Source organism: Pelodiscus sinensis, chromosome 15, assembly GCF_049634645.1.
Source record: "Pelodiscus sinensis isolate JC-2024 chromosome 15, ASM4963464v1, whole genome shotgun sequence".
Taxonomy (NCBI): domain Eukaryota; kingdom Metazoa; phylum Chordata; order Testudines; family Trionychidae; genus Pelodiscus; species Pelodiscus sinensis.
Window position 1 is genome coordinate 22,822,551 of NC_134725.1, and position 26,009 is coordinate 22,848,559.

The 26,009-nt window shown below is 44.1% G+C and overlaps 1 protein-coding gene across 8 annotated transcripts in view; it reads right to left on the reverse strand.

Moving 5' to 3' along the window:
• EP400 (E1A binding protein p400) overlaps positions 1–26,009 on the reverse strand; it is a 104,860-nt gene that overhangs the window by 34,307 nt on the left and 44,544 nt on the right. For 5 of the 8 annotated variants that reach the window (XM_075898395.1, XM_075898394.1, XM_075898391.1 and 2 more), the window contains 14 exons: positions 25,761–25,927; positions 23,312–23,466; positions 22,680–22,916; positions 21,473–21,637; positions 16,651–16,818; positions 9,117–9,211; positions 7,940–8,238; positions 5,381–5,583; positions 5,116–5,285; positions 4,736–4,932; positions 2,496–2,607; positions 1,854–1,997; positions 1,017–1,175; positions 532–615 (listed from right to left, as the gene is read on the reverse strand). In XM_075898395.1, the coding sequence (XP_075754510.1) occupies positions 532–615; positions 1,017–1,175; positions 1,854–1,997; positions 2,496–2,607; positions 4,736–4,932; positions 5,116–5,285; positions 5,381–5,583; positions 7,940–8,238; positions 9,117–9,211; positions 16,651–16,818; positions 21,473–21,637; positions 22,680–22,916; positions 23,312–23,466; positions 25,761–25,927 (2,355 nt within the window). Of the gene's footprint in view, positions 1–531; positions 616–1,016; positions 1,176–1,853; positions 1,998–2,495; positions 2,608–4,735; positions 4,933–5,115; positions 5,286–5,380; positions 5,584–7,939; positions 8,239–9,116; positions 9,212–16,646; positions 16,819–21,472; positions 21,638–22,679; positions 22,917–23,311; positions 23,467–25,760; positions 25,928–26,009 lie in introns of all 8 variants that reach the window. The other 3 variants (XM_075898396.1, XM_075898393.1, XM_075898398.1) reach the window with 3 other exon arrangements.

Sequence of the window (26,009 nt, forward strand, 5' to 3'; positions counted from 1 at the left end):
CATTTTTTAAAATCTTTAATGAAAATTTAATAAAGGGGCGTTCTGCTTTCCAATTACGTTTAAAATAGCATTTGGGTTAATTTGCAAATAAATAAGCTCAGATCTGGGGCTCATTACCTGGCTCTGTCAGACATCCTATGAGACCTTAAGCAAGATAACTGGGCCCCAGTACTGCAATTTATACATGTGCTCAACATAACTCAAAGAAGTAATCCCCAAAGAGGTCAACAGGACTGTTCTTATGTTTCAAGTGATGCACATGCACGAGTGTTTACAGGACCATAGGCATATGAATGTCCCTTGTAAAATGAGAATACTTGCACCTAGCTTCTAAGAGGTCTTGGGAGGAAAAATTCAAGAATGTTTGTGTGGTGTTCGGATACTACGGTGTCAAGGCTCATAAAAGTGCCTAAGATAAATCAAGTATCTTTGGAGTAGTTTTCACTTCATATAGATGTACATAAGAATATGTATTTTGCTGGTATGTTCTGCAGATGTACAATACAGAATGCGTATTCATTAATATCTTACCTCACTTATTCTTGGTTTACTCTCATCAGTGGAAACATGGAAGAGCTCCAGATAATTCAAAGCATACTTCTCAATTGGAGTAAGCTAATAAGGAGAACACAATTATTGTTGGGGATAACAAAGGTACAATGCAAACAGACTCAGAGGGGGTAGCCCTGTTAGTCTATAACTTTAAAAGCAACTAGCAGTCGTGGGGCACCTTAGAGACTAACAAAAACACTATCTATTTCTTATAGTCTCTAAGATGCCACAGGACTACTCATTGTCTTTATTGCAAACAGAGATTACAAAACTTCTCACTTAAAATAAGGCTCTTTTGTTTAATGTGTAATCATGCCCGTGGAAGTCAGATGGAGTTTTGCCACTGATTTCAACAGGAACAATATCAGACTCTTAGAAAGCAAAGTTGCTTTAAGGTCAGAGTGAAAAGTTGAACTAAACATTCCCAACTGTTTTAAGAAAATGTTTATGGAACATCATGGTACCTGATCCACAACAGCAACTAACTCCTGCAACTGCGAGGGCTCATCATTGTACTTTGGCTCACACAGTTCTGAAATTAATGGTTCTAAGCTTGATTCTGCTCCTATATCTTGTACATGTTTATTTGGCTCTTCATCTTCTTGTTCTATGCTGTTGAGAGCCTTTAAAAAAATGCAAGTTTTAAAAAAATACCTTTACAAAAATATGCTTTAAAGGATTGACGCAAAACCCACTTAAGTCAATGGAAAGATTCTCATGGACTTCAATCAGCTCTGAAGATTGTAAATAAAACCACAAATTAACATAGGAAATATGGTTTCATAATAGGGTGCCAAGCCCCACCCTAAACAATTATTTTGAATGAAACATACAAATATTCATCCTGTCTACTTAGCTATTAAATTTACCCTCCCCATACCACACACTTCACTGACATTTTAAAAATGAAACAGAAAGGCTATTAAAAGAATAGTTAGATATTTCTGTTCTCCATGCATGTGTTCACCTCCCATAGTGTTACTGCAAATCATGTACACAAGTCAGGGAGAGAAATCCCACTGTTGGTATTCTGAATGTTAAAAAAATAGACTGCACACATGATGCATGTTTAGTCAATAAATATTTACATATGTATTCAGTGGAAAGACCAAATAGCTTGAATGGAACACTCAGCTATATAAGTTTTATAAATTCTGCTTGAACAGAAGAAAACTGTATAAAAAAGCTGAATAATGGAATTCAAAATTCAAAAAAGCACACATTTCAGACTCAACTTATATTGTTATACCTTTTTCCCCTCATCTTCTGATGCCCATAACACAAACTTGTTATGATATTACCTCTATAAAAGGTCTTGCAACCTTGGGGGAGATTGTTTCTGCTGGAGAGGGCTCCTGAGAAAGTACCACAAACTCTTCTGCTTTCACTCTAAAACCAGAATCATCCATAGGAGAATGAACCTCAAAGAGCTCCTGGATAGTTTGCTTGGTAAGGACAGGGAGGGACGGAGGGAAAGAGAAAAAAGTACATTCAATTTTTCAAGATTATTCGATTTCTGGTTTTACTCATAGTAAACCTGGGGTCAAATGGAGTATATTCTTGCCAGAGGATTGCAGAGAAGGACAAGTGTACTTTCCATCTGTAAGGGAGTACTCAAGAGTTCACATCTTCCATGTTGGTGCTTTATAGTACCATTTTCAAAGCTATATATTGCCATTTGTATACTTTTAAGTGCCACCAAACTAAATCAATGGGTGAAAGGTCAGGCTGAAATCAAACCCAGATCTGGCACACAGCAGTATATTATTGGCCACTAGGTGATAGAAAAAAAACTTTTAAGAACAGTGTATTAACTAGACATATATTAGACGTATTGTTTAATTCCATTATCAAATACCAATCTAAACCTCTGGCTTTAAGATCCACATATCGCGTCAATTACGAGAAATCTTTTTGGAAAAAAATCTTAACATAAAAAGTACCTGTGTTAAAAAGGCCATGGAATAGTCATTTCCTTGAGCAGCTACTTCTCGGATCAAATCCTTAGTGCCATTTTTCAGAAGCTTCTCTTCTACAGAATTACCACTTACAAGCCTAGAAAAAAATGGCAGACAACTTGTTAAACCACAATGGTTGATAGAAAGCAAAGAAGAATTTTAACCACTATCTTGAACAATAGAACTGAATTTGTAAGGATTTGTCTAGCAGAAGAGAGGGATGTAAAAGCCCATTTAATTGGTTAACCAGTTAAACATAGTGTTTGACTAGTTAACTGATTATGGCGTGGGGGAGGGGCTGCTCCAGCCCCAGCTGCCGGTGGGGCTGGTGCAGCCCTTCGGCTCCTCGGTACTGCTTAACCATTAACCCAGGGGTTCTCAAACTTTGTGATACCGGACCCCCCTCTAAGTTGCTCGCAACCCCCCCCTAAATTGCAGCAACCTCCCTCCAAGTTGCTCGTGACCTCAGGGGGTCGGGACCCACAGTTTGAGAAACACAGCATTAACCAATAAACATCACCAGTTAACTGGTTACCCATCACATCTTTAATGCATATTCCTAAATAGATATCAGAGGGGTAGCCATGTTAGTCTGAATCTGCATAAACCAGAAGTCCTGTGGCACCTTATAGACTAACAGATTTATTGGAGCATAAGCTTTCGTGGGCAAAGACCCACTTTGTCAGGTGCATGTAGCCTTCACGGAGAGGCTGAGGAGCTCCTCAGCTGATCTCGGACTCGTGCAGCATTTGTACATTTCAAAGCAGGCACGCCTGTGTGCAGCCTGGAGTCAGCGGGACTTCCCTCTGGCCCTGGGCAGCTTGCAGAGTTCCACATTCCTCCTTTGAAATATACAAATGCTGCCCCTGCATGGGGCTCTTCTACATTTCAAAGGAAGAATGTGGAAGTGCCTATTGACTAGTTGATGGAAATTTCATCGACTACTTGACTAGTCAATTAACCGCAATTTAACATCCTTAGATCATAGCTCACAGCTGGGCTGGCTCTGAATACCCAGCACTCACTAGGACCCTGGGGGAACCCATGTAAATTCCAGCTGCATGGCCAATTTTTTACAGGGTCTCAGCACTGGCAAAGAGCATGGGGGAGGTGGGCTAGAGCTCTGCAGCCATCAAGGGAGCACTGGCCTGTCCCTCTTGCCTCATGTGGCACTGGCAGCACTGCGCCTGGAGGCAGGCATGCCCGTGCCCGTTGCAGTGAGCTATGCCCATGTAGTGCCCCACCGCAACACTGCAGGTATGTGGGAGCTCTTTTTTTTTTTTTTTTTTAGGGCAAGCAGCTGCAGCAGCCTTGGAGGTGGCCTGGAAAGCCAAAGAAAGAGAGCAGAGCAGAGCAGAATTTACCCTCCGGGTTTACCTACTCATAGTCACAGTGGTGTTTTTTTTTTTTTTTGCAACTACAGACCTATAAGCTGTTTGTCTTGGTGTTTACCCTCTGAGTTAATGGGGTTGCAGCAAGATAGGCTGAAAGGAGGGGCAGCAGGACGCAGAGTGACACATGATGTCACTTCCGTCATCCCGCTGGAAAAATTTTCTTTGAGAGAGAGAGAGAGAGAGAGAGAGAGAGAGAGAGAGAGAGAGAGAGAGAGAGAGAGAGAGAGAAAGGTATTGGAAGTAATATTGGACCAACTTAAAAAACAACAAGCAAGAAGTCCTGTGGCACCTTAGAGACTAACAAAAGGTGTCTCAGCACTACTTGTTTTTCTTAAAAGTTGTTTTTAAAATTACAAGACTAATATGGCTATCCCTCTAAGACTTTTAATATTGAACTAGCCTCTTCTGGTGGAAGGGTCAGTTTTTCAGCTTCGCAGAAGTGCTAGCACTTCATTTTAAGTGGTCTTTTACAGCACATGTGAACCTCATGTTCCAATGTGCATTGAAGTCAGTCACTCTGGATATGTCTCTCTCAGACCTAAAAAAAGAGCTCTGTGAAGCTCAAAAGCTTCCACCTTCCAACCAGCAGAAGTTGGTCTAATAAATTATATTATTTCACCTATCTTGTCTCTCTTATATCCTACAACCAACATAGTTACAATACACCAAATATAATGGTAAATTAGTATTTTGGTTGACTTCCTTAATTAGCTTAAAAATTAAGTTTTTTTCATGTGACTTTTAAATCACATAGAAACAATGTTTTTTTTTTCCAAGTGTTAATTTAAATAAAAGCATGCTATAGAAAAAGCTGCTCGGTGTAACAGTCACCTGTATATGTGGATGTCTTTGCATCTCCCAATTCTGTCACACCATTCCTGAGCCTTTGCATCCATCACTGGGTTTAAATCATTATCATAGAACACAACAGTGTCTGCTTCCACAAGATTGACACCTGTGGAACGACTGTGAGAGGAAAGAATGGCACAGAAAATGCGCTTGTCTCTGTTGAAACTTTTCATCAGTTCCTAGATGGGGGGCAAAAATTGATAAGCAGAATTATAAACCCAACAGTAAATTCACACTCACTCTAATGTAATGAAAAGTGAACAAAATATAGAGAAATGACAGAGCAGGTTTCCTGTTTCATGTATCAGTACTCAAACCTAAAATTTAGCTATCACTGTGGCAAACAGATAAAGTAACCTTACCTGACGTTGTTCATGGTTAGCATATTCATCAATTCTCACAAATGTGAGAAAATGGAAATTCAAGAACAGCTCCAGTATATCTAACATTAGAATCATCTGAGACAAAATGAGCACACGGCGTCCCTCAGCTTTCAACTTCTGAAGCAAAACCGCAAGAGCTTCCAATTTTCCTATGTTTAAAGAAGAAGAGATTATAAAGACTTTATAAACAGCATTCAACTGCTGATATAGGAAGCAGATTTGTGTAATACAGATTCTCCTTTACCTGAATCATACTGCACCAGTCGGAGGTCAGGGAACTGTAATAAGCATGGAGTCGTAATCTGTTGCAGTTCATGTAAATATGGAGTTACCTTCTGCTTAAGATTGTGCTTGAAGACTTTCATCTTATGACTATAAGAAGGGGGAGGATTTGCTACATACAAACATGGAGGAGCAGCAATTGCAGCTGGCAACACACAGCGAGCCCTGTAAAATGCAGCAAAACATTTCAACAGACTGGAGGAAAAGAAATAGCACTTTTAAGTGATCAATACTAGCACTTATCTTTCAGCACCTCAGGGTAATCTTATTCTTAATGATTATCTAAACAGCTTCATAATCCTTTGTGCCTTTCACTAAATATTATAGGTATCTCAACAAGCAAAATATTTTAGTTAGTTTTTGTGGATCAATTGGGATGATGGCTACAAAACAATATTTTGCAATAAAACAAGAGGATTAAAGCCTTGAGTCTTCATAGAGAACTTTACTCCCACGAGTAGTCAAATTATTTTCAAGATCAGGATCTATCATAAGGTTCCCTCTAATTTTTTTCCATCTGTGTGTGGATTTTTTCCATCCATCTGAGGAATACATTTTTTTTTTATCATCTGAAGAAGTGGGTTGTACCCACAGAAGTTCATGATACCATCTACATCTTTTGTTAGTTTTTAAGGTGCTGCTAGACTATTTGATGTTTTTTAAGTTTTTCCAGTTACAGACTAACTCAACTACACCTCAAACATTTTTTCATGTGTACCAAGACATGTGCAAATATGCTCACTGGTAGGAATGAAACACCTCGCTGCAGGTGCTCTGCTAATCAGCTTGGTGGCATTTGACTCTTTTCTGAGAAGTCACACAAGTGCATGCTTAGACGAAACACTGTTCTATAAATTTAAATATTAATTTCTACTCTATATTTGATGAGTTAGTGGAAGCTAAATAAATTTGCTTAAGAAAAAAACAGGCATTGATTTCACACAAAGGAAACTGAAACTAGCATTTTTCCTGGAAGAGATAATGGGTCAGTTGCTCTTCAAAGAAGAGACTTGAAAGTCCACGCATCAATCCTCCCTCAAGCCAAAGAATGGCAGCTCAGATTGTAAGAAACAGCACCAACTGTATAAGCCTACTGTAAGCATTTCAAAAGAAGTGTTAGATGCTCTCTCTACCACAGTGTTTCTTAAATCTTTTAAGACTGAGGAACACCAAACAATTTTTTTTATGAGGAACACCAAGAATTTTTTGTTAAGGGGTAAAAAAAAAGGGGGGGGGGGAGGCCGGGGAAGTTATTTGGGAGGGAGGGGGGAGAGAAAGTGGATCGTGGGGGGGGGGGGGGGAGAGGGAGGAATTATTGAGGGGAAAAAAAAGGTTGCCTGCCCCTTTGAGGGTGGCCATATTGAACTCTGTTCTTCACGGCACACCTCCGACTGCCACACGGCACACCAGTATTCCATGGAATACAGAGTAAGAAACACTGCTTTACTATGAATTCCCTTTGCGTCATGGGTTTCAAGGAAAACTGCATTTTGCTCTACACAGTAATCAGAAAGCATATGTTGAGAAATTCTTCTATTTTGGGTCTTATCTACACTGGCATGTTTTATCACCAAAACTGCCTTTTGGCAACATAACAATGAGAGCGTGCACACTACAACTTCTGTAGGGGAAAAACCAGTTTGGGCAACAAAAAAACTTCCACTCCTCCAAGAGACTTTTGTCTTTTCCTCTCCCTTTATTATCAATAAAGAACTAGTGTGGACTCTGCTGTTTATTTTATTGAAACAACTGGCTTCCGCCAATATCCCACAATGCCGGTGCTGATGACTGTGCTCAGTGTTTTGATATCTGCTGCAATGCAGGTATGTGCCCTTACTCTTTCAAAGCATCTGACAGCTCAGTGACCTGCTCCATTTGGGAAACAAAAAGAGCAAATCATTCAAATGTTCTGGCTTTGCCCTGCCAGAAACACAGCAATAGGAAACTGCTGCTGTAGAGGAAAGACTGCTGCGCTGCATTGACATTCCTGAGCACAAAGAGCTCACAGAACTACTCATACTGCTCTAAGCAAGTTAGAGTGCAGTGGGAGAACTCAGAAAGAATCCCAAGAAGGGCAGGAATTGGCTTTGCCTTACCACAACACTGCACTACGGATGCTCACCCATAATCCTTTGCTCTATCTGTTGGGAGGAGACCTAGCAATGTGGCTATGAAATACTGACAAGAATAGGCAATTTGGCTGGATTTCAACTTTTACTGACTTTTGCATATTAACAGCGCTTTTGTTATCAAACCTTCCCAGTGTAGACAGTCTCAACTGAAACACTGAAGAGACACAGAAGGGGAAATAATGACAATTTTAAATGACGGAAGATTCTAAACTCAGCCATTAAATAAAAATATAACGGTTACTGTAATGCATGTCTTGCTGCTGCAATGCTAAATGACCTAAAATGAATAAGCTATGAACAGGAAAAAGCAGTTTTACAGGTGTTTGAAAATAATTCTTAGAAATCAGTAATCTTAGTAGAAATCCACAATTATTAAAATGACAAATTACCTATTAACAACATGCTTTAGCGATTCCTGCTGCTGATCTGATGTCAGGATCAGAGCTTGCAGTGGATCACTTGGGCCTTCGGAAGTATGCAAAGACAGACAACAGTTCACAAAGCCAGACCACCTCCATTTGTTGTCCCCAGTGGAACAGTGTTGTGGCCCCTTCCTCTCACCAATCAAAGAGCAAATTCCCAATAAGTCTCTGCCATATACTGGAGCTCTAGCACAACGACGCTCATTTCCAGAATATAGTCTATCCAGGCGCTCCTTCAGAAGCCTGTTCTTTTCTTCAAATGATTCCTTTGCCAAGAAAAAGTGACAAAAATTGTGCTGCTTATGAGGATGACAAAAGCTTGAGTTACTCTAGAGAACAAAACTCTAAACATTAAAACAGAGATAAGTTATGTTTTATATCATTCGCTTGCAAAAATGGTATAGCCACTGCACTTGGTTTCAGCTGTTAAAGGATTACACTTAATGTACAATTTGAAGAACACAATTAAACTCAACTATAGTTAAAAGGCTCACTTCCATCATAACTTTGAATTTTCCTTGCTTTTGCTAATTTACATTTTGTTTTCATAGTTTTATTTTAAAAAGTGTTTTGTTAACTTATATGGAACATTCTAAAACAGATATAAACTTCCTATGATCTAACTATTCACCATGCAGAAAGCTTCTCCAAGTCACCTAATTTTGCTGTCTTTCCAGATTTTTATGGAAATTTCTTAAAAATTTCTCACCTTTAAAACAAATTTTAAAAATAGACATTTCCAAGCTTCCTCCATATTAGGAACACACAGGGAATTTGATGGTTATCATAACTGTTCCCACAATTAGAGGATACTAGGTCTTTCTGTAAATTATTGCATTCTTAATCTATTTACGATGTAATATCTTGTCTACCAATCAATATACACAAGCAATCCATTCACTGCTATTGGAGCTTCACATGTCAAAATAAGTTCATTAATAATTCCTAGCTTGTTTTAAATTCAAAAATTTAAACAAAATCTGAAACACCAAAAGAAATTGTTTTGCCTATTCTATAAATAAAAAATACTATACTCCAACTGTATTTTTTTTTAAGTTTGTAAATTTTATTCCCATACTATTTGCAATTTATACAATATTAATTCTGAGAAATTATGTTTACACTGGAAAATAATTGCAAATACCTGTGGTTGTCCACTATGGCTAGGTGCAGGTTTTAAAGCTGATGCCGTGTCACCTGATGTTAAGTTAGTAACTGCAGTTCTACCTGGAATACAAACTAAAGATAAACCAAGTGTTTATATTTCCTTTTAAATAAGACCTTTTCAAGTTAACACTTCTCATTTCTGTAGTTGTATACGTATAATACTTCTCAGTTTTTACAGTAATATAATATTCCAACAATGTACCAATGTTGTTAGGATTCAAACAGCTGACAGATGTTTATACCAATTTCTTAAAAGAACTAACAAAGTTCCCAAGGCAGAAAAGGACCACTAAACAGCCATCAAATACTAACTAGCAAGCCAAGTTGGATTGGGACCAGTGACACAGATGAAAAAAAATGTTATATCTTCGTTCTTCTTAATTCTGCCAGAAAAAACCTGTGTATGCTTCTAGTTCAGTATACACAGTGAAAGAACTTTGTCCATTTGAAGTGGGGAAAAAGGGCTTTGCATTTTGTCTACTGTTTTGCTTAATTCACTTATTTTTCCTTTAGTGAGGAGACCCTTGTTTGTCATCGGGACAGATCTATAGGAAAAAGAGGTTACATTTACAAAATAATACAGGAGGAGAAGAATCTGATTTACAATCAAGTGGAATGGGTTTGTACTGAATAATCTTAATTTTTATCCTTAGTCCATTACGAGGACTTTAATTTATCTTCTATGATGTGATTATAAGTTTGGTGTACCAAATTATTCAGGTGAGTCTCACCTAATAGGACTGTCTCGTATTCTCCAACATCTTTTTTAAAAGATGTTTTGATAAATCTTCTCTGCATTTTTCCCACATGTATTTTATTTGTTCAGGAAGAACAACAAGAAAAAGCCAGTACAGTATTACTGTTAGGATTTTATATTCAGCCAAATTCTTTTGTACATTTACCACCTAATATCTGCAGGGTATTGCTTCTGCAGGATTTATGTAGCAGAACGTGATGGTGAGCCTAAGGCAGGGGTGGGCAAAAGGGGCCTCCACGGGCCGGATCTGGCCTGCCAAGCAGGTTGATCCGGCCTGCAGAGGTCCTGCCACACTCCCTCCCCCCCAGACCAATTAGGGCCCGGGAGCAGTGGGGGAAATAGGGTTACTAGGTGTCTGGTTCTGAACCAGACAGTCCCGTATTTGAGCTTTCTGTTCGGGAAACAAATTGAGAAAATATAAATGAGAAAATATAAATGTCCGGTATTTTCTAACTAAGGTGTAATGTCAATTGTGATGTAATGTCAAGTGTGTCCAGTATTTTTGTTGAAATCATCTGGCAACCCTAGGGGTTTTGTCTGCCCTTCAAGGAGCGCATGGCACTTAGAAGAGCCACGTGTTCCTGGATGGTGGGAGGAGACTTTGTGCACTTTCCCTGCCCCCAAACCCTGATTAGCCTGGGGGCAAAAGGGGGAGTGTGTGAAGTCTCTTCCTACCACCAGGGGTCTGGGCGCCTAGGGGGAACCTCTGGGAGGAGCAGCAAAGACTTCACGTGCTTCCTCCATCTCCAGACCAATCATAGTTTGTGGGTGGGGAAGCATGTGGCTCCATCCTTTCCGGTGAGGCCCAGGGCCACTTCAAAAATTTCTGAAGTGTCCCTTGGTAAAAAATAATTGATCACCTCTGGTCTAAGGATACAAGTACTTGTGCATAACTTATGCATAAGCAATAAATCATTAAAAGCTACTCCACCTTCTAACCTAAGACTGGACATTCCCTACCTCTTTTCTCCCTCAAAGGTTCCACAATAAACAGACAGGATTTGAACCATACAGATTTCTTAGTGCATGAAAAAAGGATCAGCAAAGGGCCTTTTTTTAATGATTATTTTGCAGGTGACCTTCATACAGGAGCCACTTGGGGAATACCCACCCATAAAATACCCACCTGGATAAGTGAAAAAACAAATTGACAAAGCCAAAAAAATACTCAGACATGAACTACTTCAAGACAGACCCAAAAGAGAAAACAACAGAACTCCTCTTGTTACCTACAGTCCACAACTCAGACCCCTCCAAGACATTATACACAATCTACAATCTATGTTGGAAAATGATCCCTCACTCTCAGAGGCCTTAGGAGAAAAACCTATTCTTGCCTACAGACAACTCACTAACCTGAAATGTATTCTTTCTGATAACCATGCCACACAACCACATCATAAACCTCCAGGAACCCAGCCCTGCAATCAAAAAAGATGCCAACTCTGCCCATATATCTACACTGGCGAATTCATCACTGGCGTAAACAACATAAGCCACAAAATCAAAGGGTCATTTGACCGTACATCCAGTAATTTGATCTATGCCATCAAATGCCAGCAGTGCCCCACTGCTATATATATTGGAGAAACTGTACAGTCTCTGAGGGAAAGAATCAATGGACAGAAATTGGATATACCTAAAGAAAATATATAGAAGCCTATTGGTGAGCATTTCAACTTGCCCTAATTACAATTTGACAGACTTGCAGGTGGCTGTCTTGTCACAAACCAGCTCTACAAGCCAAATACACAGAGAAGCCCTGGAATCCCAGTTCACCCACAAATTCAATTCACAAGCTAATGGACTCAATCGTGATATGGGCTGGTGGGGACTCTACCTATTTAATAACCACTGAAGGTGCTAAAAGCTCCCAGAGTCGTATCCTTCCTGTTTTAGGTATAGGCAGTCCCCGGGTTACGTTCAAGATAGGGACTGTAGGTTTGTTCTTAAGTTGAATTTGTATGTAAGTCGGAACTGGTACATATTGTAGGGGAAACTCTAGCCAAACATTTTTTTTAGTTTTGGATAGCATAGGGAAAGGTTAACTCCCCTCTAATGTTTGTTTTGCTGTCTGTTCCCCTGTTCAGAAGATTTCACATCTATTTCTGTCCCTGTGACAAACTCAGGACTAAAGGAGTAACTCATCAAATACCAAACAGCTCTGCACCATGCTTTGAGCTAATAGCTTTATTTCCACACACCACCCAGGGTTCTAGGAGGAGGGTCCTTTTTTTGCTAACACAATGAGGCCAGCACTTTGTTTGTTTTGGTGGAGTCTTTGTTTGCCCAGGGAGCCCAGCATGTATAGGGGGAGGAGGGGCGGAGAGGCTGCTTTTGTCTGCTGTTCGGCAGCCTGTTGCTCAGGGGAGGGGGCAGCCTGTTGCTGGCAGGGGGAGAGGGGGGAGGCGTGCAGGATGCGAGGCCGTGGGGGGGGGGCAGCGGGCGTGGGGAGGCACTTTTCCTCTGCCCGGCAGCTCTGCGGGATCCCTGTCCCTGTGGCCAGCTGCTGCAGGCAGAGGCCAGTTGGAGCCGGCCGAAGAGGAGGAGGAGGTGGATTCTAGGACCCAGGTGAGCGAGCCCTGGGGACGCTGCTGCGCTCCGGGAGCCCGGCATGTATAGAGGGGAGGAGGGGCAGAGAGGCTGCTTTTGTCTGTTCCGCAGCCTGTTGCTCAGGGGAGGGGGCAGCCTGTTGCTGGCACTGGGGTGGGGGGGGCAGCAGGCGTGGGGAGGCACTTTTCCTCTGCCCGGCAGCTCTGCGGGACCCCAGTCGGAGCCGGCCCGAGGAGGAGGAGGATCCTAGGACCCAGGTGAGCGAGCCCCGGGAATGCTGCTGCGCATGTGCGGGAGTTGCCTCACCCCGTTCGTATCTAGGGATCCGACGTAAGTCGGATCCACGTAAGTCGGGGACTGCCTGTATTGACTTCAATTTTCATCTGCTTAGGTTTAAGTATCCATTCTCCAGATACTTAATGATGCTGTGTCTCTCATTCTCCTCCCTTTTTCTTTCTCTCACCTCTCCTATTTATTTCAAGTTTTCATATCCCCAACTCAGAACTCCAGTCATCTGAAGAAGTGGGCTGTGCCCAGGGAAGCTCATGATACCATCTATAAAGTGCTACCAGACCATTTGTTGTTTTTTCATACAGGAACTGACTACAGAAAACAATATTCCTAAAGGACAGACCTCAATAACTGCATTTCTTGTTGTTTAGTAAACTTCTGTTTTGTCTTTAAGTTATCCCAGACATCCTGTTCTCTGTTTTCTCCCATTAACCTCTTGACTATGTATATAAAGAAGGCTGCAAAATACCTGATGTGTACAAGGGAACAAAGCCTTGAAAACCAAAGCTTAAATACAAAAGGCGAGGAAAGAAAAAAAATCAGATAATGAAGTCACTGCTATAGGCTCCTGCTGGAGTCTATGGACTGGGGAAGGAGGCTAAGCCTATAGCCCAAATGAAAGGACTTTCCATGGGGTTCAGAGGTGATGAAGGTCCATGTACTCTCACAGCTGCATCCTATGGGAAGGCAGGAAGGAAAAGAAATGCTGATATATGCAAAGCTTAGGCCCCCAATTTCAGGGGAAGTTATAACCCCATAAGCATAGGAAAAGATGATGTACAACTCCAGGAATCCAGACTACTGCTTTCTTCCTCATTGCTGCTATGCCCACAACCTGTCCACCTAGACCAGTGATCTCCAACCTTTTTACACCATAGATCACTTTTTGAATCTCAGAACAGGCAAAGATCTACCACCCCGCCCCTTCCTTGAAGCCCCACCCTCTCTATTCTCCTCCTGTCCATCATTTGCTATCCCCAGCCCTTACTTACACTCTGAAACAGTTTATTTTTAAATTATGCGATATATAAAATTAAAAATCACCTGTTTATAGTTATGAAATAAATGGTCTTTTTTAAATTCATGCTATTTAAATCTAAAATGAAGTATTTATAATTGTACATTTTGTGGGGACAGAGTTCTGTGGCTGGGGGCAGGGAATAGGGTACTAGGAGAGCAGAGGACAGGGTTCTGTAGCAGGGGGCAGGGTGCCAATGGGGTCAGAGTTCGGGGAGTGGGGATGAGACAGGGGACAGAGTTCTGTAGCTTGGGACAGGGGACAGAGTTTGGGGAGTGGAAACGGGAATGGGGGCAGAGTTCTGTAGCTGGGGAGTGGGGGTAGGGGGCGGGGTGCCAATGGCAGCAGAGTCTCCCCTGCATCTGCCTCCTTCCAGGATTCCTCCATCGCCCCCCAGAGGGAAGCCAGCACGTTCCTCCTCCAGACCCAACTCCCCCCGCGGCACAGGGAAACCCCACATGTGCCTGCCCTGGGGCCAACCCACCCACCCTGCGGCGGGGCCAAACTCCCTCTCCCGCGGTGCAGCCAACCCCCTTCCACAGCATGGCCAATCCCCGCGGGCGCCTGCCGCAGGCCCCTGCCCCGGGGCCAAACCCCCCTCCCACAGCGCAGCGCAGCCAACCCCCTCCTGCAGCACGACCAACTCCTGCGGGCCCCTGCCCTGGGGCCAAACCCCCCTCCCGCGGCGCAGACTGGTCAAGCCAGCCCCCTCCCCCCACAGCGTGGCCAACCCCCGCAGACGTCTGCCCCAGGGCCAAACCGCCCTCCTGTGGTGCGCCCGCCCCTCCCCTCCCACAGTGCGGCCAACCCCCGCGGGTGCCTGGCCCGGAGCTGAGCCGCCTTGCACGCGGCAGGGCCAAACTCTCACGGGAGCCTTCCCCAAGGCCAAACCCCCCCTCCTGCCACGTGGACAAATCCTCATGGGAGCCTCCTCAGGCCAAACCCCGGGGCCGATCCCTGCGCTCAACTCATGCCTCCCAGGGAAGCCGCTGGACTCCTCTTCTGGAGCCGATGTCCCCTCCCCCAGCACGTGACAGAGCTGTGGGAGGAGAGCAGCCTGCGCACTTCCAGAGCTCCCGGAAGTGATGTGGGCTTCACCCAGGACTTCCGTCCACCCCGCGGGAAGCGGGCACTACACTAGAGGTAGGTAGTGGGGCTTCTCGGAGGTTGGGGGGGGGGGGAGAGAGTGGCGGGTGAAGGTGCCCGAACGCCTCGCGATCGACTGGTCAAGGCCTCGCAATCGACCAGTTGATCGCGATCGACGGGTTGGTGACCACGGATCTAGACTGTAGGACTGGGATTCCAGTACTGTTTTCCACATTGCAAAAACCTGCATGCAGTCGAGGCTTTTCTTCTCCAAAAAGTTAATAAAGCAGCATGCCTGCTGCCAAGCTCTAAACCCATAAAATCAATGGGACAGCACTGGATCCCAGAAAAATGTTGCTATCAACTGGAAATTGTTAATATCAAGATTGCTATTAGGAAGCATCTGCTGTAGTAAAAAATAATCAGGTCCCAGATTCTACTTTGAAAAATGGTAAATATTTTAAAATTGATATTTTACTATCCAGGGCAATTTTACTTAAGACGCTGCTTGTAAAGAGAAATTCTGAATATGTAGTGCAGCTGAAACCTCTATGAAGCAAAAGAGGCGTGCATTTTTACTTTTGGATTAAAGCAAGAGATTCTCAACCTTTTTCTTTCTGACCTCTCCTCTCCTCCAACAAGCTATAAAAACTCCAATTATGTCACGGCTGTCCTTCTGCATATAAAAGCAAGGGCTAGCATAACTGCCTACAGCAACTGCATGCAGCCCCATGTCACAGGGGACACCACGAAGTTAAGCAGCTCAGGTTTCAGCATGACGTTGGGTGGTGAGGCTTAGAGTGGTGGGGCTTCAGCTTTGTGCCCTGGGACACAGTGAATCTAATATACATCCTGCTTGGTGGATCCCCTGAAACCTTCCTGTGACCCCTTGAGAGCTTTGGATCCCTGGCTGAGAACTGCTGGTTTAAAGACTTGTGAGAGTTTAAGTAGCTCATTCCCCACCACTTTAACAGAACAAAATAGCTCCATCAATTACTTAGTGCATGTTTCTGGATTAAAACGCCCATTACCTGGCACCAATTAATAGGAAACTTGAAAAATATAAAAGCAATTTTGCTGCAGGTTGCACATCTCTAAACTGGGACCCTCTGGTCTGTCAACTTCCATAGGACCACAGATATTCCTGGAGGAGAGAGCAGGAGGGCCAGCAGCAGGGAGCCCAGCAGGACTGAGAGCCTAGAGGAAGCTGGTGATAGCAGGGCTAGTCCAGCCTGGTCGCTGCCTGGCAGCAAAACTAGTGCCATAGCACCCTGGGCAGCAAGGGGGCCAGACCACAGCCATCGTAGCCTGGACAGATGCAGGGCAATGTCAGCCCGGCTGGGGCCATGACAGCCCAGTAGGGGCCAGGGATGCATGCCATCCAGCAACAGGGTCGGGGGCTGCCTGAGTGATGTTGGGCTGGGATTACAGCAGCCCAGGCAGCAGCAGTGTCAGGGCTGCAGCAGCTTGGCAGAGGCATTGTTCCACTTGAGCAGCAATGAGGACAGGGACCACCAATTCTTGAATGGCAGAGGAGCCGGGGCTGCTTGCTGCCCAGCAGTGAGGTCAGGGCCACAGCAGCCCAGCCAGCAGCGGGGCCAAAGCAGTCCAGCTGGGGCCGGAGCAGCCAACAGGCAACCTGGCTAAGGTGGAATGATCCGGCAGGTGGGAGGGGCGGCAGGCTATGGGGCCATGGCAGGAGACCTCCTTTGGGATCCGTCAGGTCCTGAGGGTGCCAGACTAGGGAGGTCCAACCTGTAGCTAGATAACAAACTGGAAACTTAGCTTCATGACAGAGCAACCTACCTTGTGGGCTTACTGTTGTAGAAGTTGGCACAGCTGCTTGGTGCTGGTTTCCCAAAGCATTCAGAGCATTCTGAACAGTCCCAGCTTGAGAGACTGTCTGCATGACAACTGGACCCTGAGGCCGCAAATACTGCTGGCCTGGAGCTGAAACAATCTGAAGAACACTTCCTGCAATTGTGAGTTAAATGGAAAAAAAAGTCATATTTCCACAACAGATAATGTATGCCCTGCTGGGAATATCTGATTCAAAGTGACAACATTAAAAAGGTACTGTTTATCTAATGCATGTTATTAATTTAAGAAAGTTTGTAAAATTACCTCATTTTTACAAGCCAGACTAAAAAGGCAGCAAAGCAAGGTATTAAACATCTGTATAGTTATTTGATTTGTAAATTACTCCCATTTATGTATTCTCCCCCCACCCAATATGGAATACAGGCAGTCCCCAGGTTACGTACAAGATAGGGACTGTAGGTTTGTTCTTAAGTTGAATTTGTATGCAAGTCGGAACTGGTACATATTGTAGGGGAAACTCTAGCCAAACATTTCTCCAGAGCTCAGTTTTATTCTCCCACACCTCACTTCCCTCAGTCCTTTATTCTCAAGCTGAGGTGTCTGCTGAGAAAAGCCACTCCGCGTCTCCCTAGTCTGCTGGGGGGGGGGGGGGGGGGCGCTAGCTTCGCGTCTCCCTGGCCTGCTGGAGGGAAGCAGCTAGTGTGGGGTTGCCTCACCCCGTTTGTAAGTAGGGATCCGATGTAAGTCGGATCCATGTAACCCGGGGACTGCCTGTAGTTGAATCTTAATTTTGCTGTACATCTAATTTACTTACTGGATTCAAAATTTATCATTTTCTTTTATGAGGACAATCATCTAAATTAATTACATAAAGAAATATCCCCACTTAGGAAGAAAGACACTTATGTAGGGCCACACCAAATCCATAGCCATGAAAAACGTATTAGGGTCCATGAAATCTTGTCTCTCCCCGTGAAATCTGGTCTTTTGTGTGCTTTTTACCCTATACCAGTGTTTCCCAATTTTATTTGGCCGAGGAACCCTTTTCAGCTTTTCAGAATTTCAAGGAACCCCTAGATTTGTCAACCAAAAAAAAAGGGGGGGGGGTGAGAGGGAAAATCCCCACCAATGCATGAAAATCACATTCCTTCCGAGACCCCCCCCCACCCCCTTTCCTTGAGGCTTCATTCACTCTGTTCCCCACCTCTCCATCACTTGCTATTCCCAGCCCTTATACACTCTCACTAGGTTGAGACAGGAGGTGTGGGGTAAGAATGAAGGATGTGGGTGTGGGAAGGGGTGAGAAGTACAAGCTCTGGGAGGGAATTTGGATGCAAGAGAAGGGGATGTTGGTTCGGGAAGGGGTCTCCAGGGAGTGTTGGGCTCAGGTGGAAGGTTGGGGTGCTGAGCAAGCCATGGGATTGTGGATGTGAGGGTGCAGGAGTTTGGACTGGATATGTGAGGGACTCAGGGCAAGAAGATTGTGAGTATGATGGGCTCTGGGCACAGATTTGTGATGTGTGGATGGTGCAGGACTGTTGTGGCAGAAGACTGAGGATGTGGGGATGCAGGAGTTTGGGGATGTAAGAGGCTCAGGATAGGGAGTTCCAGTGTATAATAGGCACAGATTTGGGGTCAGGTGGTGCAGGAGTGTTATGATGCTGCAGTGAGATGGGGGTTTGAACCCAACTGGGGGCTTGTTGGCCAGGCTTAATTTTTAAATAAAAGATTATGTCAAACTCAAAAGGTTTTAACATTGTCTTTATTTATGAGAGGGGTGAGGAACCTGTTCTGAGTTAGTTGGGGCCACACAAGTGAGATGCAAAAAAACCCAACATCCCTCCAAAAAACCCCAAGCCTCACTAACGTGGTCCCAAATGTGCTGGTAGGGGCAAGGGACAGAGTGAAAATGGGTGCTGGGGCTGGGGAGAGGGTGCTGCTGGGTGGAAGGATGCTGGCTCAGGTGGCAGGGTGCTGGGGTCAGGGACATGGTCCTGCTGGGCACTAGGGTGACTGGCAGGGTGCAGGAGCCAGGGCGGTGCTGAGTCCTGGGGTGTGAGGCAGGGTGCTGGGGCCAGGACAGGGAGGGGACTTGGGTAGGAGTTGAACCTCCCTGATCTGACACCCTCTGGACCTCACTGGTCCCAGATGAGGGATTTTTGGACCAGGGGAGGTCATTTCAGGGCTCCTGGTTCCCCCCTCTTCCCCCCACTAGGCTTCTTTGCACCTCTATCCCCTGCAACCCAACTGAGCTGCCCACCCCTGCTGGTTCCCTGCACCTCCCCCAAAACCATCCCCCACAATCCAAGGGAGTGCAGCACCAGTTCCCTGCAGCCCCTCACACCCAGCTGAGCTGCCCATCTGTTCCATATGCCCTCCCACATCTACCTCAGCCCAGCTGAGCCCTGCACTGTTTCCCTGCATGCCTCCCACACAGCACAGCTGAGCCCTGTTTCCCTGCACCTCTCCCAAGCCCTGCAAAACTGCTGAGCCAAGCACCCATTCCCTGCCCCTCCTTCCCCTTGAGTCTAGCCCCAGTTCCCAGCACCTTCCTCCTCCTGCAGCTGCTCTGAGCTCCCCCCACACACACTCCCACCCCGCAGCCAAGCCCAGCTTCCCGGACCACCTCCCCACTCTGCAACCCAGCTGAGCTCAATTTCCCTGCACCTTCCCCTAAACCATGCAGACATGCTGAGCCAGCGCTGATTCCCTGCCTCTGCCTCCCTCCTGCCCTCTCCTTGGCTGTTTCTACACTGGTGCGATCTTGCACCAAAGTAGCTGCTCTTGCGCAAAAACTTGCTTCCTGTTTACACTGGCCGCGTGTTCTTGCGCAAGTAAACTGACGTTCTCATGTATGAAATCAGGGCTTCTTGCGCAAGAACTATGATGCTCCCGCTCAGGAATAAGTCCTTTTGCGCAACTGTTCTTGTGCAAGAGGCCAGTGTGGACAGGCAACGTGAATTTCTTGCGCAAGAAAGCCCTATGGCTAAAATAGCCATCGACACTTTCTTGGGCAAGAGAGCATTCACACTGCCATAGATGCCCTTGTGCAAAAGCACAGCTTGCAAGTACTGAGTTCATGTGGCTTGTTTGGGTGTGCCACTGTGGCACCCTTGTTATTAATAAATATTTTAAAAACTTTTTACCTTCTCTCTCTGCTGCCATGTCTCCTCCCCTTATTCCATCAGCTCCCCTGGTGCCTGCTGCCCTCCAATCCCTCACCCTCCTCTGGTGCTTGTCCCGCCCCTGCAGGTGTCTGCTCTTCTGCTTCACCCCCAGAATCCCCTGGCACTTGCACCTTCCCTTACCCCTGCACCCTCCTGGTGCCTCCCCCTTCCCTCATTGCCCCTACCTCCTTTGCCCTCTTTTTCCTTGATGCCCACCCCCTCACCACCCTCTGCCCCCGTTCCTCTCATGCCCCTCTGTGCCCTCACACATGACTTGCTCCATCCCGGCCTTCCTCATGCCCACCCCACCCTGGCATTTGTCTCTCCTCTACCCTGTCCCTTTGGTGCCTTCCCCTCTCTTCCCTCCCCCTCTGCACAAGCCCCTTCCTCTCCCAGCCCTTCCCCTTCCCCTACCTTCTGCCTTCCACTTTGAGGGGCTGGAGTCTGTGCTCCGTCCCCAGACTCCGAACCCACAACTCAGCTGCACGGCGCAACGCAGCGCCCAGCAGTTTTAAAATCCTGGGCCGTCTCCCCGCCCACCGGTTTGAGCACACTGTGCAAGGCAGCAGCAGCCAGCAAGGGGGAGCTCAGTGAAGGTTGCACACAGCAGGGACAGGCCAGGGACAGGGCTGGGGGAGAGATGCTCTGGGTCGGGGTGGGATGACGCGCGCGTGGGAGGAGTAGGGGGGCTTGCTCCAGCTCCAAATATTGGTGGAGCATGGGCACCACGAGCACACACAACTCACCGCCCATTCCTCTGCTGGCTAGCCGGCTCTCTCTCTCTTTCAGAGGAGGCTCCTCACGGAACCCCTAGTTTTGCTTCGCGGAACCCCAGGGTTCCCCCGAGCACCAATTGGGAAACACTGCCCTATACTATACAGATTTCACAAGGAAAACCAAATTGGTGTCCTGAGCCAAAAGGAAGTTGCAGGAGGGTCACAAGATTATTTTAGGGGGGTTGTGGTACTACCACTCTTATGCCTGTACTGCTTTCAGAGGTTGTTAGCTGGGTGTACAGCTCTAAAGCAAGCACCCTCAAGCAGCAACATAGAAGTAAAGGTGTCAATATCATATTATGCTGCCCTTACTTCTGCGTTGCTGCCTGCAGAGCTGGGTCCACAGTTAGTAGTCACCACTCTTCAGCTGCCCAGCTCTGAAAGAAGCAACTCAGATGTAAGGATGCTATGGTATGGTATTGCCACTCTCACTACTGCTGATGATAGCTCTGCTTGCAGACGTGGGCTCTGAGCCAACACCTGTGGCTCTGGGTTAAAATATAGACAACATGTTTATTATGAAGAGAGAAAAAAGTTACACTGCAGAAACAAGGTTAAAGATTATATGAATTTTGCTCCATATGACTATACATTTCATTTTTGATAAAAGAATTATTTTATTCTATTTGCACGAATATATTCGTGACTGAAATAGTCAAATAAAATTTATAAAAATCCTGTAATTTCATTTCTCTAACTGGTCAACACTTTTTCTTGAGAAATTGCCCCTCACTTCACATATATGGATCAATACCTCCTTTTTAATATGCTTCAAGCAAACCAATGAGGAAAGCCTTCCCCATTCCAATCATCTAGTATCTCAACATTAAGAAACCTACTGACTAAAGCTGGACAGAAGAGTACCTTGCAGCTGCAGAGGCTGCCCTGCTGTAAGCTGGCGGAGTTGGCTGTGTGATAAAGTAAATTTATTTCCTTGAAACTGCAGTGTTACAGGCGTCTCTGGCTGCGCAATTCTGCCTTGTGCTGATGCTATGGAAGCCAGGTGGGCTATTTTTACTACCTCACCGCCTGTTAAGGAGGGAAACACGCATTAATGAATGCCCTTCAGCCCACAATTCTAAATGTTGGTTAGTAGACTGGTGCTGAAGCGCCTTTCATGCATAATTATATTTAGTGCTCCAAAAGTGTCATATAAAAGTTCAGCAGGTATTGCTTTCTGTATTTATGGGGCAGACTGGAAAAAAACTGATCATTTCAAATTAAATATCAACAGTTGAAAAGTTATCCTTTCACTTTTAGTAGCAAAAAGTATATGAGCTACCTGAAAACTCATGTGACACTTTATAATAAAATAAGTATACATATTAAAGTGATCTCCACTGCCTTTTCAAGAGCACTAAGAGAGGTTTAAAGAAACAAAATAGTCACTCAAAATAAAATGAGAACACACACATTTTAAATAGCCTGAATATTAAAATGTGCTACTTAAGCAAGATTTATATTAAGAGAGCTGCATTTAGACAAGTGAAAAAAGCTTTAAAATGCTAAGATTTTTCTGATTTAAATGCAGAAAGCTTACAAGCAAAAAGCAGCAAGTATTATAAATAGTTACAAAATGGTGGCATGACATTTAGCTTTTGTAAAGGCAGTGCATTACCCCAGAGATAAAATTAATACATCAGTGCTCAGTATTCGATATCCATGCTAATAGGCAGGGCACATACAACCTTAAAGCAAAGCCTCACTGCTTTTCTCTGCCTAACAGTTGTGACTTTTGTCTCTGCTAGAGACCTTTAAGCAGATGGATTAGTGTTTAATATGAAAAGAATAATTAGGATAGAGCTAAAATATTTGGTCTGAAGGAAGACTTGCCAGCAGAGGAAACATGCAGAAATAGGAGATTAAGTTGACACCGCTAATATATGTCCACAGCAATTCTATTGTTTCTTATCCAATTTTTGATTTTCCTTGGTCAGAAGCAGCATAGTGAGCAAGGCTAATCAGAAGAGTGAAAAAAACAAAGATTCTGTACACATTTTAGGGTGCCTAGTAACTTAACCTCATTGCAGTAAAAAAGGTGGGAGAAACCTTGAAAGGGGAGGCCACTTACTAGGCAACCGTGCCTGGGCCTGAGAGGTCAGTACCAGCCTCTGAGGCAGCACACTTTGTTGGATGGTGTGCGAGGGGGCCTGTGGCTGGGTCTGGCCTAGCTGTGAGGCATGTGCAGTGGTCTGACCCCGCTGTTTCACAGGATTGGCTGTGCTAGTTGCTGTGGTGAAGGTCGCTGTTGGCTGGTGTCTTGGAGCACTGGTAGAAGCCTGAGTTGTCTGAAACTGTGCTGCTGCAGCTGCAATTAATAAGGTTTGTTTGTGCAAGCTGTTAGAGATTTTAACTCCATTGTTTTAAACAACCTGCATTAAAAAGAAACCTTCCAACAGGATATTAAAATGGCTAAAGGAATGGCTTTTCCTTATAGCCTGGGATTTCTACTGGCACCTATCACTCCATCCTATTTTTACAACATTATATAATTGGTAAGCATTTTTTAAAAAGACTAAGTATATCTGCAAATACACTGTAAGTCCCTAACATCAACAGAACATTATGTACACTTGGGGTTAGGCTACACTGGATTAGTAATCTAGACCACCAAGCTGGAAGAAACATGAGTTCTAATAACAGACTAACAAACCTCTGAATATACTGATGCATAACTACCTATGATAGCAATATCTTTCTTACCTTGATTTGCAGATACTGTAGCAATGGGTGATCGCCCTCGCACTTGTCCCTGCTGAGTTACTGTTGCTGTGGTCACTGTCCGTTGTACTTGAGTACTCGGAAAAACAACAGTCCTGCCCTCAGGCTTTTGCCCATACTGAACTGGTTGAAACAACCTGCAAAGTATATTCAAAATAAAAGCTTAAGAAAAAATTAACTGAGCCTTTAAAAATCCACTCAGCTTTCCTAGGTGACTTAAAAACTTAGACCACCAATTCCTGCTAAACTGAAGCTTTCCTTAAAGTTTCAACTGATGTGATATTGATTTCTTGAATCTGTAGACCAACAGCTCCATTGCCTCTGCTGCTGCTCAAAGCTTCTCTGAGAGGAGCAATAGCATGACACTGAATAAGAGTCAGGTTGGCTTCACTGACTACTACTTTAAAAATCTTGTGAAACAACAGAAGTTGCTGACACTTATTTGGGAAAGCTATATCGGTAACACATAGATGTGGAGTTATATGAGGAGAGGAAAAGCTACAGGGAGGGGAGGAACAGAGATATTCTGCCTCTCTACACAGCTAAGGAGAAGGAAGGAGGACAAGGGAGAAAGTTCCTTCTATTTTGCTAATTCTACATCTATAAAGGGAGCACCTGAACAGGACTCAACACTGGTAGAAATTCTAGCATCCCACATCGGCCTTCATTGATGAGTTTCTTATCTAATCACATTTGACACCAGACTCTGTCTGCCAGATATCTGATAAAGTTTGCAAGTTTTGTTATTAAATACTAGAAAATCAACAGGTATGCAGAACTTATGCAAAATCTGGACACTAAGCTCTACAGGGAGGAACTGACACCTTTATTTCAACAGCAGCTCCTAGTGAAAGATTCCACCCACATATTTGTATAGTGCACATGCAGAACAATTAACACTACTATGATTGACCTGCAAAGATTGGGGCAAAAAACAGGAGAAAGGAGAAGGTAATTAAGACCGTCAAGCCAGAACATCTATAACCTGCTGATTCTTCAGTACACTGGTTCCTTATATGAAAAATACTTTTAAAGTATACTGACATATGTTCCTACATTACTGCAGACACAGCTAAATGCCTGAAGAACAACCCACAAAATATTTGCTAATTCTGCAAGCTCCAGTATTCTAGGACAGTGATTCTCAACCTTTTCTTTTATAAAGTACCCCTTTTAAAAACAAAAATAAAATTATAAGTACCCCCAAGACCTACAGTTTTCAGACACACACTTTTTTTTTTTATCACTGCAACACATTTTGTTTAAACAGCTTAATCATAGCTGAGTGGGCGATGAAATTTTTGGGTGTCAAAAGTACAAAAATAATGAAGCGCTATAAAACTTAAAACAAAAATTCAGTTTTCTCCAAATTTCAGTTATGTTTCAGGTACAGATTTCAGGTACTTGACATCTCTCAAGTATCCCTAAGGGTACTCGAACCACTGGTTGAGAAACACTGCTCTTGGATGCTCTAGGAGAAACACTGCTTTACTAAAACCAAAGGCTATCTTACTTTTATATTAGAGTGAACTATAATATCAAACTAGCTAGAGTAAATATTCAGCAAGTTCAAAGACTGTCTCAAAGTGGATCTCCGGGCTGGCTACAGTGTACTATAAAGAAGGCAATGGGAGCATGCTAAAATGTCGCACTCTAATTGCCTCACATAGATGCTGCTGGTTCAAAGTAAAAGGTACCTATCTGACATTAACATACATTAAATGCAAACTAGGTACCTGTTAGTTGCGCCAGCAGCACTCACACCAGATAGTTAGGGCACAACAATTTGGTGCACTTTGCAGTTTACACCTCCACAGTCCGCACTGTGAAACAGCCTATGTCTTGCATTTCACAAAGCAGCTCCATACCTGCCTGGCATGAAAGCATATCAGGTCTACTAAACTATAATTATCTTATAACAGCCTAAATATGCTTTAGTAAACCAAAGTCCTAGTTCTGAGGGCAAACAAGCTGGAAGGTACTATACAATACCATCAAAATAAACAACGGAGTATAATGTGGTATGACAAATGTAATACATTACGAGAAGGGGGCTTAAGAGCTAATATTCAGTTTCACTGTTAACATTTTTAAAATACAGCTGGTCCCCGAGTTGCAAACGGTCAACTTACAACCATTCGCAGTTAAGACCAAAACTGTCGTAAATGGCAGACCCTGAGTTACGAACGCAATCTGCGCTTATGAACAGCACGGTCGTGTGTAACTCAATGGGGTCTGACTTATGAACAAAATGAATTAAAACCAATTACTTGGTCCGTAACCGGTTCGTAAGTGGGGAAGAGGCTGTACAATGAATTATAAATTAGATGCAAGTAATGATGGATTACTTCTGAAAAGTTTAAGATGAAATGAATTCCTTTTTTAAAATTCTAGCTCAAGCAAGAACATTTTCATATGAAGTTAAGTGTACCTGCTTGGTTTGAGCTTTACTGGGTTGGGTCTGGCTGGATGATGAGGGGAGTTGTAGATCTCTTCGATAAGCTTTCTGGTCACCTTTTGTTTTGGCAGTACTTGTGCTTCATAGTGAGTCATTTTATTTTCCATCCCAATCAGATCAAAAAGACACATGTCTGTATCCTAAGGTTATTGTGAAAAAATAAGGTTTACAAGTCAGCACATAAAAACAATAATAAAAAAATCTTCTGACTTATTGACTGCT